This window comes from Xiphophorus hellerii, chromosome 5 (assembly GCF_003331165.1).
Source record: "Xiphophorus hellerii strain 12219 chromosome 5, Xiphophorus_hellerii-4.1, whole genome shotgun sequence".
Taxonomy (NCBI): Eukaryota; Metazoa; Chordata; class Actinopteri; order Cyprinodontiformes; family Poeciliidae; genus Xiphophorus; species Xiphophorus hellerii.
The window spans coordinates 10,500,801-10,515,170 of record NC_045676.1 but is presented as its reverse complement, the minus strand read 5'-3'; the positions used below and the strand labels follow the sequence as shown (position 1 = coordinate 10,515,170).

The 14,370-nt window shown below is 37.6% G+C and overlaps 2 protein-coding genes across 3 annotated transcripts; both read left to right on the top strand.

Annotated features, from left to right (window-relative positions):
* Nucleotides 1–602: 602 nt before the first annotated feature.
* On the top strand, nt 603–6,554 carry LOC116719997 (putative RNA-binding protein Luc7-like 1). Its single transcript, XM_032562942.1, has 10 exons — nt 603–1,147; nt 1,612–1,706; nt 2,045–2,143; nt 3,183–3,293; nt 3,394–3,537; nt 3,724–3,900; nt 3,979–4,133; nt 4,214–4,243; nt 4,541–4,696; nt 5,666–6,554. The coding sequence occupies exons 1-10, from the start codon at nt 1,087–1,089 to the stop codon at nt 5,901–5,903; spliced, it is 1,266 nt and encodes a 421-aa protein (XP_032418833.1). The 5' UTR covers nt 603–1,086; the 3' UTR covers nt 5,904–6,554.
* Nucleotides 6,390–10,923, top strand: pane1 (proliferation associated nuclear element). Of its 2 annotated transcripts, none has more exons than XM_032562945.1 (6): nt 6,390–6,525; nt 8,472–8,548; nt 8,746–8,844; nt 9,220–9,299; nt 9,462–9,553; nt 10,485–10,923. In XM_032562945.1, the coding sequence occupies exons 1-6, from the start codon at nt 6,469–6,471 to the stop codon at nt 10,632–10,634; spliced, it is 555 nt and encodes a 184-aa protein (XP_032418836.1). In that variant the 5' UTR covers nt 6,390–6,468; the 3' UTR covers nt 10,635–10,923. The 2 variants fall into 2 exon arrangements, with proteins under 2 accessions (XP_032418836.1, XP_032418835.1); XM_032562944.1 differs by lacking the exon at nt 6,390–6,525 and adding an exon at nt 6,665–7,903.
* Nucleotides 10,924–14,370: the final 3,447 nt, after the last annotated feature.

Below are 14,370 nucleotides of genomic sequence, written 5' to 3'. Positions count from 1 at the left end.
CAGAAATGTTTATACTCGACCAGAGTGAGTCTAAAATCTCCTCCACTGTTATTCTTGTTTGGGAACAGCTGATGCACATATCCTGAAGTAAGTGAAAGATTGTAAACCTCAATATTTATGTTTATTCATATGTACAAGAATAAGGACTTCCTTCAGAGAGACAAATTTAACCCAAGGCTCATCTGTGATGCGGGATAAACGGTTTTACTTTCTAATAAAATATTTGATCTTACATTAGAAGTCTAAGCACAAATAACATCCAGCCATTTTCAAGTCCTGTTCTGTGTCACTTTTGCGATTTAAAGAAATAAGTGAATTTTTCAATGACATTTTGATTTCTTGACATGACTTTATGTTTTCACTAAACAAAGTTCCCACAAGTACAAATCCACCCTCTAATGCAAATTTTGGAAGCTGTATAGAAAGCTATTCTATTTACAGCATAAATATAATTATCAAAAATGTTATCCGTAAAAATTGTCTGCTAAATTTTATGCCGTGTATTCTATTAAAATAATAGTAACAGAGATTAAAATTCAATAATTTATCGAGCCTAGTTGACTGCAACACCTCATCGGAATCACGGAGCGCGCGCTTTCCGGTGGCGCGCACAAAGAGGAACTGAGAAGGCGGAAGAGAGAGGACGTTGAACAAACTTGACAACTTCTAGCTGCCTGGCTAGAAATACGTTTAGATACTATGTTAACAGAACAAGTTGGTTTTAATTTCCATACATATTTGGTTAGCTAATCAAACGCACTGACTGCATTCACTCAGCTCGCCACACGTTTCAACCCGACTAATGGACTCCAGCAGTTTTTAAACAGCCGCTGCACTTGCTCCTTTCAGCGGTCTCGAAGCCATCCACCTTTAGAAAGCCATATTCAGCTTCTGTAGAAGTACAGTGACATTCAGTAAACTAAAGAAGCTGTGACTTTTGGGCTTGAGCTTTTCTTGCTGGTGGGGGAAGTTAACCGTGTTATTGTGAAGAAAAAAGCCAGAGGAGAGGCCTGCAGCTGAAGAGACTGGCCCGCGAGAGGAGCACTGCTGGCGGGGACGGACCCACTCCAACAACGATAGGCCAACATGTCGGCCCAGGCGCAGATGCGAGCGATGCTGGACCAGCTCATGGGGACGGGCAGAGACGGTGAGCCGGACTTGTCTTGTTTCAGTCTTGATTAATAGCCTGACAGCGCTCGATGACTTGTGTTAGCATTAGCTGCAAGGCTAAGCTGTCAGTGAGGCGTGCTACTCACAGCCTGGCTAACATGAGGGCAGCTAACAGCTTAGCAACTTGTTGTAGACAACATTACATAGCCACTTGAAATCTTATTTAGAGTTTAACGACAAAGTGCATTTGAATTAAGCCGTTTTCTATGTAGCTATTACAACTAGTTGTTTTAAGTTAATTAAGTCCCTGTGTTTGTAACTTTGTTCGCCCTGTTAAGAAATACTCAGCTAGAATGAAATGACTGACTGAAATCTAAACTTCAGTTTAGATTTTCTTTTATAGAATCACACTTGTTTTAAGGGAGCAGAAATATTTTATAAAATGTATTAAAATAAAGCTACAAATCTCACACCTGCTGCCTTGCTTTTTGTCTGTTTCAGGAGACACCATGAGGCAGAGAATTAAATTTACAGACGATCGAGTCTGTAAGAGCCACCTCTTAGATTCATGTCCTCATGACATTCTGTCAGGCACCGTAAGTATGATTAATCCAAGTAAACTTACTGGACAATAAAAAATAAGTATTTACATCAGGATTTGATTAGGCTTGAGCAGAGTGATTGCATTTATAAACAATATGTGGGCTGGAACCTGTGATTTAGGTTGTTCCTCATGGTGCATTTTAGATCTTATGATTACTACATACACACCTTCTATGTAAAGACTGTGGTAAAACAAGTCCAGACTAACAATTATGTATAATATTTCTGTTATTTATATAATATTTATATTATTTGTATCTGTTAATATTCATATTAACAAGGAAGTGATGTAGAAAGTGTATTATTGCATTTATTTTCTTTATTGTTTTAGAGAATGGACCTGGGAGAATGTGCCAAAGTCCATGATTTGGCTCTGCGAGCAGATTACGAGATCGCTTCCAAGGAGAATGAGTATTTCTTTGAGCTTGATGTAAGTCACCTAACTGCTCAAGCTCAAGTCTGACATTTTGAATAAAAGAAACATAATCTTTGTCCCAGCCGAATCAGTCATCGCTTATAAGATTCTAAAACAAAGCAACCGACTTTTTGTCGTTGTTGTTGTTGTTGTTTCTCCAAATATACAGTACAGACCAAAAGTTTGGACACACCTTTTAATTCAATGAGTTTCCTTTATTTTCATGACTATTGACATTGTAGATTCACACTGAAGGCATCAAAACTATGAATAACACATGTGGAAATATGCACTAAACAAAAAAGTGTAAAACAACTGAAAATACCCCTTATATTCTAGTTTCTTCAAAGTAGCAACCTTTTGCTGTGATTACTGCTTTGCATACACTCTGCATTTTCTTGATGAGCTTCAAGAGGTAGTCACCTGAAATGGTTTTCACTTCATAGGTGTGCCCTGTCAGGTTAATAAGTGGGATTTCTTGCCTTATAAATAGTGATGAAAATAAAGAAAACCCATTGAATTAGCGGGTGTGTCCAAACTTTTGGTCTGTACTGTATGTTAAGTAATTTTAAACATTTTCTTTTGCTTAACATATCTTCCATGTTTTATTTATCTACCTGAATCAGGCTCATAATATGTGCATAGCTCAAAAGCATTATATGTCTGCATCTTAGGGGTTTAGGTTGTTTATATAATTAAACTCTTTCTTTTAATATTGTCAAAATTCACAATTTATAAGTGCTAAAACCCAGAAGTGTGCTCTGCGCTTTGATTTGGCTCCTTCTCTTGTGGGATTGTTTGCTGAATAACTACAGAGGGAGATGCAATTACTATTAACAAGTAAACACTTCCATAAACTTAATATATCATTGCTTTGCCACTTTTCAAAGTGGCATACAACCTATAGTAGTCCAGCAAATAATCCTGTCCACACTTATTACATACAAACACTACCAGTATTGGGATAAATGATTCTACTTTCTAATAAATCATTTTATGTCATTTTAGAAGTCTAAGAAATACTGCTACTGAACTGTCGAATATGTTGTTCCAGGCTGCAGAACACCTTCAGTCTTTCATTGCTGACTGTGATCGTAGAACAGAGTTGGCCAAGAAGAGACTAGCCGAGACTCAGGATGAGATCAGCGCCGAAGTGGCGGCAAAGGTGATGAGCGCTCTGTTTGGTTTAAGCGTTGTACTCCCAAGAAAAGCAACAAACTTTTTTTCCGTCTATCTTTTTCTCTTTGTCTTCCCTGCCACGAAAGGCCGAGCGTGTCCACGAGTTAAACGAAGAGATTGGGAAGCTTCTGGCTAAAGCGGAGCAGCTGGGGGGCGAAGGGAATGTAGATGAAGCCCAGCAGGTGCTGGAGAAGGTGGAGAAAACCCGGGCCTTGAAGAAAGAAGCAGAGGTCAGAAATGTTGCCTTTCCGTTGCTTTGTTTGGCTCTCCAGGTTTTAGGTGAGCCTGCATTATGAGCACGACCTTAATTCAAACGTTTAAGTTGTAGTTAAATGATATTCAGAATGCCAAAATAAATGTTTGGAGTAACGTTCTCTTCTTTCCTAACCCCAATTTTGCTTATTTGTTTTAAAAAGGATGTTTACAGAAACTCAATGCCAGCTTCCAGCTTTCAACAGCAGAAACTTCGGGTGTGTGAGGTGTGTTCAGCCTACTTGGGTCTCCACGATAATGACCGCCGTTTGGCAGACCACTTTGGGGGAAAACTTCACCTCGGTTTCATCGAAATCCGTGAGAAGCTGGAAAAGCTGAGGGTAAGTTTGCTTGTAGTCATGGATCCAGTATATTTACATTTTAACTTCTGATCTTTTAACTCCTCTTTCCATATTCAGAAAGCCGTCGTAGAAAAACAAGAGAAATTGCGCATGAGAAGACGTGAGGATCGTGAAAAAGAGGAGGAAAGAGAGCGACAGTGGGAGCTGGAGCGGGAAAGAGAGAGGGAGCAACAACGAGAGTGGGAGAGAGAACGAGAAAGGGAGCGGAGAAGGTAAGAAATTCAGCCGCACAATGAAAAAGTTTGCATTTATTCACAGACGTCATATGTATCTTTATGTGTCATTTTCTCAGGTCTAGATCCAGAAGTGGAGATCGATACAGGTATTCCTTCGCTGCCTTGAGTCACATAGCATTTCTGTTTTGTTTGTTTTTTTAAAGATTTGAATTCTTTATAGAGAAATGGTGAGAAGATATAAAATGTGATGTTGCAGTTGTTAAAGAGAATTTATATTTACACGTTGTATTTGTCACCCTCATCAAACTGAAAATTACCCTGAAAATGGTGTTTCTTATACAGTCTTGCAATCTGCATTACAAACTGTTTGCACCATATGCCGTGTTTACTATTACTATCATGTTTTATTTAATGATTCAATTATTGAAAAATTGCTTAAACAGGGATGGAGGCAGTTCATCGTCGCATCGTGCGAGACGGCACCGCTCCTCTCATTCCAGAGAAGACGGACCTGACCGGGATCGTGAGCGAGAGAGGAAGCATCGACACAAAGACAGACACCGCTCACGCTCCCACTCTCACAGGCACAAAAAGAAGAGGTGTATATATTATTTATCACTTCAGTTAATTCGTATTTGAACAGAAATTAACATTTAAGCATATGTTCTCAAGTGAATCAGTAAAGTGGAGTGACTTTGAACAGTGAAAATCTACCAACTTTTGAAATCTGTCCTAAGATATTACTTCCTAATTCTTAGGAACACATAAAGAAGTATTCATGCTCCAGATTTTTTTTTCTTTGTCATATTGCATATTGTCATATGTGATAGGTCAACACAAAATGGTGCATAATTGGGAAGTAGAATTAAAATGGACACCACTATGTTTTAAAATATGGCAGTGAATGCATCATGTTGCTGGGATGACTTCTTTAGCAGTGACAGCAAAGATGAATGAAGCTGTATACATAGCTGTTGTTAAAGCATGCCTTCAAAGGTCAGTCCTCAAGGGCCAGTTTTTTTCCATGTTTTAGATGGTCCTCTGGTCCAACACACTTGATTCAAAGGAACAGAATAATTACAAGTTCCCTGGGGAGCTAGATGACATGAATTATTTGAATCAGATATTTTGGAAACAAAAATGAATCTAAAACCGGCCATTTGATCTGTTCTAGTAAGACAGCAGCACCAAACATACAACCAGAGCTAAATGAGAGTGGTTCAGATCAAAACATAATCTTTTGTCAAAACGGCCCAGTGAAAGTTCAGAACTCAACGTGGTAATTCTTGAAATTTACAGTTCGCAAACCCTTCATCTGGTTGAGCTTAAACTTCTATACAAAGATGAAGTAACACAAAAGACTTGCAGCTATTAAAGATGTGAAAGGTGGTTGTGCAAAGTTGAATACCATCAATAGAGGTCAGATTTTTACTTTAAAAAAAAGGGAAGCCATTCATCCTTTTCCTTCAACTTCAGAATTGAAGGAAAATTCCCAATAAAACACACTGATGTGCTTTCTGTTGCAAAGGATGGCTTTCATTCTCTTTCCTTTTTCTTTTTTCCTTCAGATCCTCTAGAGACAGATCATCCCACACACGTGACAGAGAGCCATCCCCGTCACAGGAGAGGTGGCGGGAGCGTGCAGCGGAGGGATGGCGAAATGACAGAGTGGAGGGGGCAGACTTGGAGGACAGGGAGCGCTCTGCTTCTCCTAACGTGGCCAGAGGAAAGGAAAGGGAGAGATCCATGTCGTTTGAGCGAGACCGGCGCTCCAGCTCTGAGGAACGGGAGTCTGGCGAGATCTGAACAGTTACCCTGCTTGTTTGGATGTTAAGTACAAAAGAGGAAGGGGAAATGAGCTTGTTGGTGTCGGTGCATTTGATTTGACTATGCATGTTCAAAATGGAACATGGGTTTGTGGATGGTGGGGATCAAAGAAACATGCAAACCGACTTTTAAGAGACTATAGAAGGCGGGATTTGTAAGAAGGCTGTACAGTCATAATTTTTTGTCATCTTGCTGGCCTGACAGTTATTCGCACAGTTACAAGGGGAGAGAGGCTTGGCTTTATTTCTGTTTTACTGAAGTGCTGTTCTTTTCCTTTTTTACAGACTAGTTAGACCGTTAATGTTTCATACACATTAATGATATAGATGGGCTGTGGATGACAAAATTCTTCTAACAATGTTTTATTTGTTGCCTTGCAGACAATAGTCTCCCCATTCACAACCTTTAAGAGGCGCCATCCAACGTGCTCCCCTTGAAAACAGCCTCTGTTGTTGTCCTTAATGAAATCATCTAAATATTTTCATCTGTTCAATTTACAGAATAATGATTGGTGCATATTTTCACACTGTTGCTGTAATGTAGGATGGATTTACTGGAAGAGTTTGTGGGAGGGGTCCACATTACCATACCACCACCACAAGTGAATAAAATGTTCTTCTTTTGTTCAAATACTCGTGGTATGTTTTTTTTCTTTTACTTATCACAATTCGAATATGTTTTATGACACCATTACCCATTGAGTAGCAAGGCTGTACATTTTACATTTACATCTAGTTGTTGCAGCTGACAAAGTTCGAGGTTTGTTTTAAAATTTAACAAAGCCTTTTGCAATGCAGACTGCATTTTTTCCAGCAGTAACACAGACTGATCATCTCCATACCACTATGCCAAAAAGATGTAGTATTTTGCTCCAAAGTAGCCCATGACGAAGTTAGTGGATATACCTCAGAGTACACAAATATACTTTAAAGAAATCTGGTGTCTAATAAAAATGCTTTCTTTTTATTTGTATTATGTATTACTTTTCCAAGAAAAGGGTTGTGTGGGGTTTTGCTGTAAACTACAATTGGTAATGACCTTAAATTTATCACTAGTTTGTTGCCTTTTGTATTCAAATAGTTCCTGATGGTATTCTAATTTGAGATCCACCTCGGCGTGCAATGGAACACATATTTCTTACATGACCCTTAAAATGAAAAATATGTCTCTTTGAAAGTCCAGGCAAGTACAACCTTTGTCAGTACTAGGGTTTAAATGTTTCATTTTGATGTGTTAAATTATCTGATCTTTACCAGATTCCAAATGCTTTTAAATGTAACTGGAAGAGTGTCAAACTATGCACAACAGATTCTACAGTATTACTAATTACATGATTAATAAAAAAAAAATGAAGTATTGCCTAAGAAACATGCATACTTAAAGCTTTTACATTCATTTGTATGATGTTTAATAGAATGTTAATGGAAATGTTGCCTTATATTTGAAGCCATTGTTATAATTTGTATTTTGTATGTATTGTAGCTTGTAAAGTCTTATGAAAAGCATCCTAAATTTGACTACAAGCCCAAGCAAAAAAACAAGACAAAAAACAAATACCGGACAACTTCTCTGTAAAGATGTTTGCCAGACAATTGTTTAATTTTGTTTAAATAAAAATAATCATATCAATTTTACTTAACCTGATATTTACTAGTTTAACAAAACACATTTTTTGCAGTATTTGTTCATTTATTTTCCCATAAACTAAACGGGATCACTCCTGCCAGGAGATCGAAACGGATGACTTGCAGGTCATGATTGGCACCGCTAGATGGCGCACAGTGACTACGATTCAGACGTAATGACGTCAAATACACGTTCGAAAAAGAAGCGCGAGCAAAAGAAATGAGCCGAGACGTACACGAGATTGTTTTGCTAAATATCCTGAGTTGATTCTGGTTATATTATTTGTCTCTGTTAAAATGTCTCTGTTAAAACCGTTCAGTAAACTTCCTGATCTGAATACGGCCAACATCCTGGTGAGCTTGTTTTTTTTTTGTATGTATGTAGCGCCGTAAAGCAGGACTGTGTGGACGTTAATCTATTTAACTTGTTCTAAGTTTTGACATATTCTGGTACTTTCACAAACTCAACCCATATTTGGGTTTATACACAGCTCAGTCTGATAAAATTATTGTTCCCAGTATAAATATAATCGCTTCATAATGCCGATTCTTTGTTTTACCTACTAGTATCCAACTTGTTTTGACTAGTTGAATTAAACCTAATCAAAAAGCTTGGAATATTGCTAGTTTATAGGTAACACCTGAAAAACTGTGGTGGGGAAGCAGGAATCAAACCACAATTTTTCTGATTGACCGACTCCTTTACCTCAAATTTAAAAAAGTAATATACATAACTAAATAAATCACTCTTTTGTATGAAGGGCATATCTGCTGTGCTCAAGGAAACAAATCAAAAATTGAACATACATTCACTCGAAGCAGTTAATTTTGAGGCGTTTTGACCTCTCAAATGGTTTGATTCTCAATAATGAATTTAGTAACCAGCCAGTTTTAATGTTGACTCAAAGTGATTTCCCCGCAGCTGGTGGAGAATGAGGAGCAGTTTCAGCAGAACTTGGCAGATACCCTGGTGGAGGAGACGGCTGTAACCGTGAATGTGTGAGTGACCCTCTATTCACCCTGCTAACGCTGCAGGTCAGCTGTCTGATACGGGCTAGTTTAGGAAGTGTAGCATTGTTGTGTTCATGTCAGTTGTATTGCAAAGTATTCCTGTTGCTCTTACAGCCAGTTTAAAATCAGCTACTATGATCTTCTTCAACGTCTCTGTGACTGATTACATGCCCCCCTCACTGCAGGAGACTAGCCAAGAGTCTCCCACTTCCCATGGAGAACGATGAGAGTCGACCGAGGATCGACCTGGTGGTGTTCATCATTAATCTGACCTCGGACAAGAGGTAATGTTTAATCTCAGTCACTTGACAAAACAGGTAATCCATTCAAATCCAGCGGTTTTGTTTTCTGTTATTCTAAGTTTATTCACTTAGCATTGATTTGACCTCTGTCTGAAGGGTCTTGGCATGAAAAACGGATCCAAATTGTATGATTATAGAGAAATATAGAGTCAAATCCATATTTTATCATTTGTTCATAACTTCCTGGAAGCCAAATTCATATGAAATCAGAAAACGTTCTCCTGTTGGGCAGAAAAGATGACTTCCGTATTTAATTGTATAAATAGAGACTCCTTGCAGTATTTCATATTACTTTGTACTAGAGTAAATGCTCAAACAAATAATCCTGTTCTGTGTTTCGTTATTGTTTTGTCATAGTTTTGAGTCAGCAAAAGCTTCTCTGAAATATTTAGATCCTGGATATTTCCTTGGGAAAGTCTGCTTCGTGGCTACTAATGGTATGACAAATCCTCTCTTGAGTCACACAAGTGTACCACAAGCTAGGAAGAGTACTAATAAACCACTGTACCATAGCTTTCAACATAGAGGCTTTTGAAAAAATGAAAAAATAAACACCTTTTCTCTGTGAGTGGTTGATCTTTTTACTATTGTCCGCCCAGCTCGCCATGCCTCAGTCCGCACAGGGTGCCTGGATGCTCTCAGACAGCTTGCCGTCTTGCTCCACTGCCCTCTGTTGTTTGCTGAGGATCAGGTTTGTGCCACAATTACTGAGCATATTTTCATTCTAAAGTTTAATCTACTAGCCAGAAAAAAGATTAGGACATTAAAATGAAAGAACAAAAGAAATATTTAATAATAACATGATGTGGAGGTCATAATGGCTTTCTTTTTTTTAAATCGTGCTTTAATAATAATGACGGCGATGAGAGTTTAGTGCCTGTTTGGAGGAGTCATGCCAGTTTTATATCGGGTTTGTTCTCAACCACATTGAGCCCAAAGAATAAAATATGGCATATTCATAAGAGATATTAAAACTGTGCTGCCTTTCACTGTAAGGCATTAACTTTTCATAGTGTTTGTTTATTATTGTTTTTCTGCTTTTTATTAGATTTTTAAAAATGACAATCATATCACTGAATCTCTGTAAAAAGCCAACCTTTCATTTGAGCTCAATTATTGAGAAAGAAAAAAAAAAAATGCAATCTTTTAAGACAGATTAAAAAACATGTTCCAGTTGTTCCCCCTGCTGTGATTTCCTTCAGAATTCCTATGCAGTCTTGAAAAGTCGGGAATTTGCTTTCATCATATTCCAGTTCTGGATCAGTTTGGGGAAAACAAGTACAGGTTATATTGCTTTTAGAGATACATTTCTCTCATTCTTCCAATAAAAGTTTAATAATTCATATTAAATGCAGTGAGCTTACATTCTTTTACAAATCAAGATGTTACCAACAGATCACCCAGAATCCCCTCTCAGATCGCCCTACAGGTTTTACATAGTGTTCATGACATCCATAGAGAAAGACTGATTTTTTTTTTCTTTTTTTGGAACCATTTCTGTGTTGATTTCACTATATTACTGCAATAAACGATAAATTAAGGGCTTTATCTCATCTACAACATATTTATGTTTTCCCAGTTAGTTATATGTCATTCAGTTCTTCATTTTTCTTCCTCCACAGTCTCCTGAAGGAGCAACGAGTTCAGCGCGAAGACTGCTCACTATCCTCAAAGTGGCGTCTGGTCTCGTTCCGAACACTACCGCTCTGTACCTGTCCAGTCTGACCAGGTGCACCATGCCGCCGGACATCGACCAGCCAAGTTTCGATTAGCTCCCCTCTGTCATTTCATTGAAGTAAAATCTTTCCTGCTGTCTTTGTTTGTATTTCTTTGTAATGCTTTATTTCATTTGTTTCATCTGTGTGTCTGTTGATGTATTGAGTTTTAAAGATGGTATGCCATAGTTTTTTGTTTTTTTTTCAATATGCTGTACATAGTGCTGTGTGTTTAACCTAAATATGTGCTTTAATACAAATCTTCTGTTAATATAAGGAAATGTATGTAATTAGGATTTATAACTTTGAATTCTGTTCGTCAAATAAAAATCTAATCTTAGCTCAAGTCTTGTGTCGTCTTAAGTAGACACAAGCTCATTTCTGTGATATCAAAGGAAGTCAGTTTGGGGAAAAGGTGTGTCACCCAGAGCGTGTCCAGAGACCCCGTCCCTAGAGTCACGTCTGCATGCAAACATTAACACGCACGCTATTAATAGTTATCATTTTGGCAATTTTCCACCGTACAGGATGTTAAACACATGACCTCCAACTGAAGACTACAATGAGTTAGTGAGACAAAGGAATTTCTGCGAAAACAATGATAGCTTTGTGTCTTCTTGCGTCTCAAAGCTGTTTTCTCTCCATGCTGTGCAGAAGGAAGACCTATTTAGACACATCCCAGGAATGATCTGAGCACGAAATGTCCATCTGCACATTGTCTGCACTTTACCCTGTCAGCTCTGTAGCACAAAGATCAGCTGATGACCTTTTGAGTCTGTGTATGACTTCATCTCTGGCAAGAAATCTGGAATAACACTCAAGAGGATGTTCATTCAGCTGTTTCAGAAAGAAGCTCTGAAATAAGAGTTCACAAAATACAAATACAAGCTAAAGGTGAAGTCAAAGCTGTTGTCACTTTTCTTATTAAAGCTGATTTGTTGGAGAATGTTACACAGATCTAAGCATAAGGAAATGATGCAGATTTCGTGGAACATCAACTGTCACGTCTTTAGGGTGTGTTTGCTGTTTTAGATACGATCACGATTTGGAAAGTGTGTTTTAAGTTCAGGGATTTGAAATTGACCATTTTTAATTGCACTAAGACAGCACTTCTGCTGTGACGTCACTGTCATTTTATTTCTGTTATATGCTTTGATTCTGTTCATCTGTAGATGGTAGACAAGAGAATAATTCTTAGACTGTATTGCATGAACAAACCTGTAGTACTTTGGATAAATGGAAGACAGTACACACATCCTCCATCACATTAGTGCCAGTTCAGTGCTGTCTAATTTAATTTCTCCTGTAGGTCCTTAACATATTCTGCTTTCTATGGCTGTTTTTCTTCTGACCAGGTTTTTGATGAAAGAAAACGCTGACATGATTTTCTTACTTGTCTTTTTGGCTCATTGTTCCTCTTTCTTCACACCACAGTGTATTTTTTAATGGTTAGTTTCTTTTGTATTTTTCATATAGATAAGATAGATTTTGGTTTTAACTCGTTTTAGGTTTTAACATAATTTTTGGTGAACATTTGCTTAGAGTGGACTAAGCATTCTGAGCAGAAAACAGTAAAACTTTTGAAAGACCTGACAGTTAAACCATGGACAGTTCAGGTCATGGTCCAGTCATTAAATTCCTAATTTATTTTGCAGGTAAATCATCTGCTAAATTTAATGCTGATCTGTCCGTCACCTATCCAAAAAGATACAGTAAATATCTGCTGTATTGGAAAACGTAAATCTCTTGCTTAGTTTTGGGAAACAAGTGTGCGTGCTGATGATGATTGATCCTTGCTGGTATCATTTTCTGCTTTTTTCTGAAACAAAAGTGTAAAATACAGAGTTTTTAATACAGTAAGCTTAATGAAAAGTATGTGCAAGATCTGCTTAATTATTTTCAAAAGGTACTTGTCGTCTGACAAAAAAACCTCATCAAGCATTTTCTAATATATTGAATATGACTTTACTGTTAGCATCGGAAAGAAAAGTCAGAAACAGACTTTTGTATTCTTTTTCCTGTGTGTCTTTCCACCTCACATTTTCCATGATTTGTGGCTTAAGCTTTTCTTTTCCACATATTTCCTTGTCGTACTAAAGGAAAGTTAAAAACCCTTCATGAGCAGCCTGGCCTTGCATAAAAACCGTGTCTTCTAAAACTCCGCTTTTTATTGGTCTTGTGTTATTCTAATTTTGAGTAGATAATGATTTTATGTTTTTACTATCTGTAAGCCATGAACATCAATATAAAAAATTAGGAACTTTAAATATATCACTGATATGATATGTATTTCTCACTTTGTGAACTGAATTGCTGAAATTATTCAACTTTCCTACGCTATTCTTATTCTGTGAGATGGTCACGAGGAGAGACATGGAGCTGGCAAACGCTTTTGTTCATAGCACAGTGAAGATGGGTTTGTGGGATGTGCAGTTATTTTTAAAAAGTTCTTTGCATTGAGTTCATATGCATTTGATCACTCTCCACTGTGAACTAAAATCACTGCCAACTGTAAAAGAAAAGATATACTAGAAATCTTGCAAAGTATACAATTTGTTTCTCTGCCAAAACGTTGGGCCGTGGCCGTGTGAATGTCCACAGAGTCCAAATTAACTTGAGTACGCAGATGGAGCCATCAAGTCATTTTGAGATATCAGACAATTTCCTGTCTCTGCTTTTGTTGTTGTTTGATATGACCAAGACTGTTTATTGCTGTTGAATATTTTTGTAGGCATTTCATTATACGCACTACTGTTTTACAGAGTGGGCTTTGTTGAACGTAATATTTGTCCATAATATTATCAAAACCCAAGGAAAAATTGAGTAAAATTGTAGTGTCTAGGGTTAGGGTTAGGGCAAGTATGACTGAGATCCATTGACACAGACTCTGTGATGTGATTGCAGCATAAAGTTCATCTACTAAATAATAATTTGAAGGGGGTGAATATTTATGCAGTCGTTTATTTTACACCTCGTTTTTATTTAATTGTCTTTTTTTTTTAAGAAATTAGTTTTTACTCTGACATTGAAGTTTTTTGTAAATCGATTTGTCCAAAAAAAAAAAAAAATGTTGTTGATCTTGATTGATTTGTAAAAGCAATAAAAAGTGTAGAACATCCAAGGGGGTGCATGTGGCGTTAACCATTAAATTTTTTTTTATCAGAACATTAAACTTAGAAACTTAGACATTAGGAGTTTTAGACAGGCATTTCTAACAAAGAGAGGTATTACTTTGCAAAATTGTATAGCAGGATTTCAGATATACAGCTTCAACCTTCTCTTTAGCCTCCCAGACTCCCACCAAGCTCTCAGATGAATAAAGAAAATCTTCTAATCAGCAGTTACAGTGATTGCAATAATTTCCTGGAATGCTGATTTCTTTAAGTGCATGTGTTAACTCAGAAAAAAAAAAAAAAGCTCTACCATGCAGACCAACTCTGAAAAAAAAAACGCAACTAAGAAAATCTTGGGACACATTTCTCAAGCATACACCTGATTGCCTCTCATTCACAAAGCGTATCGTGTAATGCGGGTTTACTGATCCGCTGAAAAGCTTTGACCTCAGCTGAGCTGTCAGCTGTTTGAACTTCAGAGGACAAGGTTGAGGAGAAGTGGAGGCAGAGGTGTGTCTCTCTAAAGGGATTGTGCTTTGTGTCACGTCTACAATGTGTGCACAAACACACACACGCACATTCACACACGCACTATTAAGAGGTTATCATCAAGGCAATTATCCGTCAGACAAGTTAACCAAACAGTGTTTTGGCACCAAGTAAGGATCGGGAAGGACAAC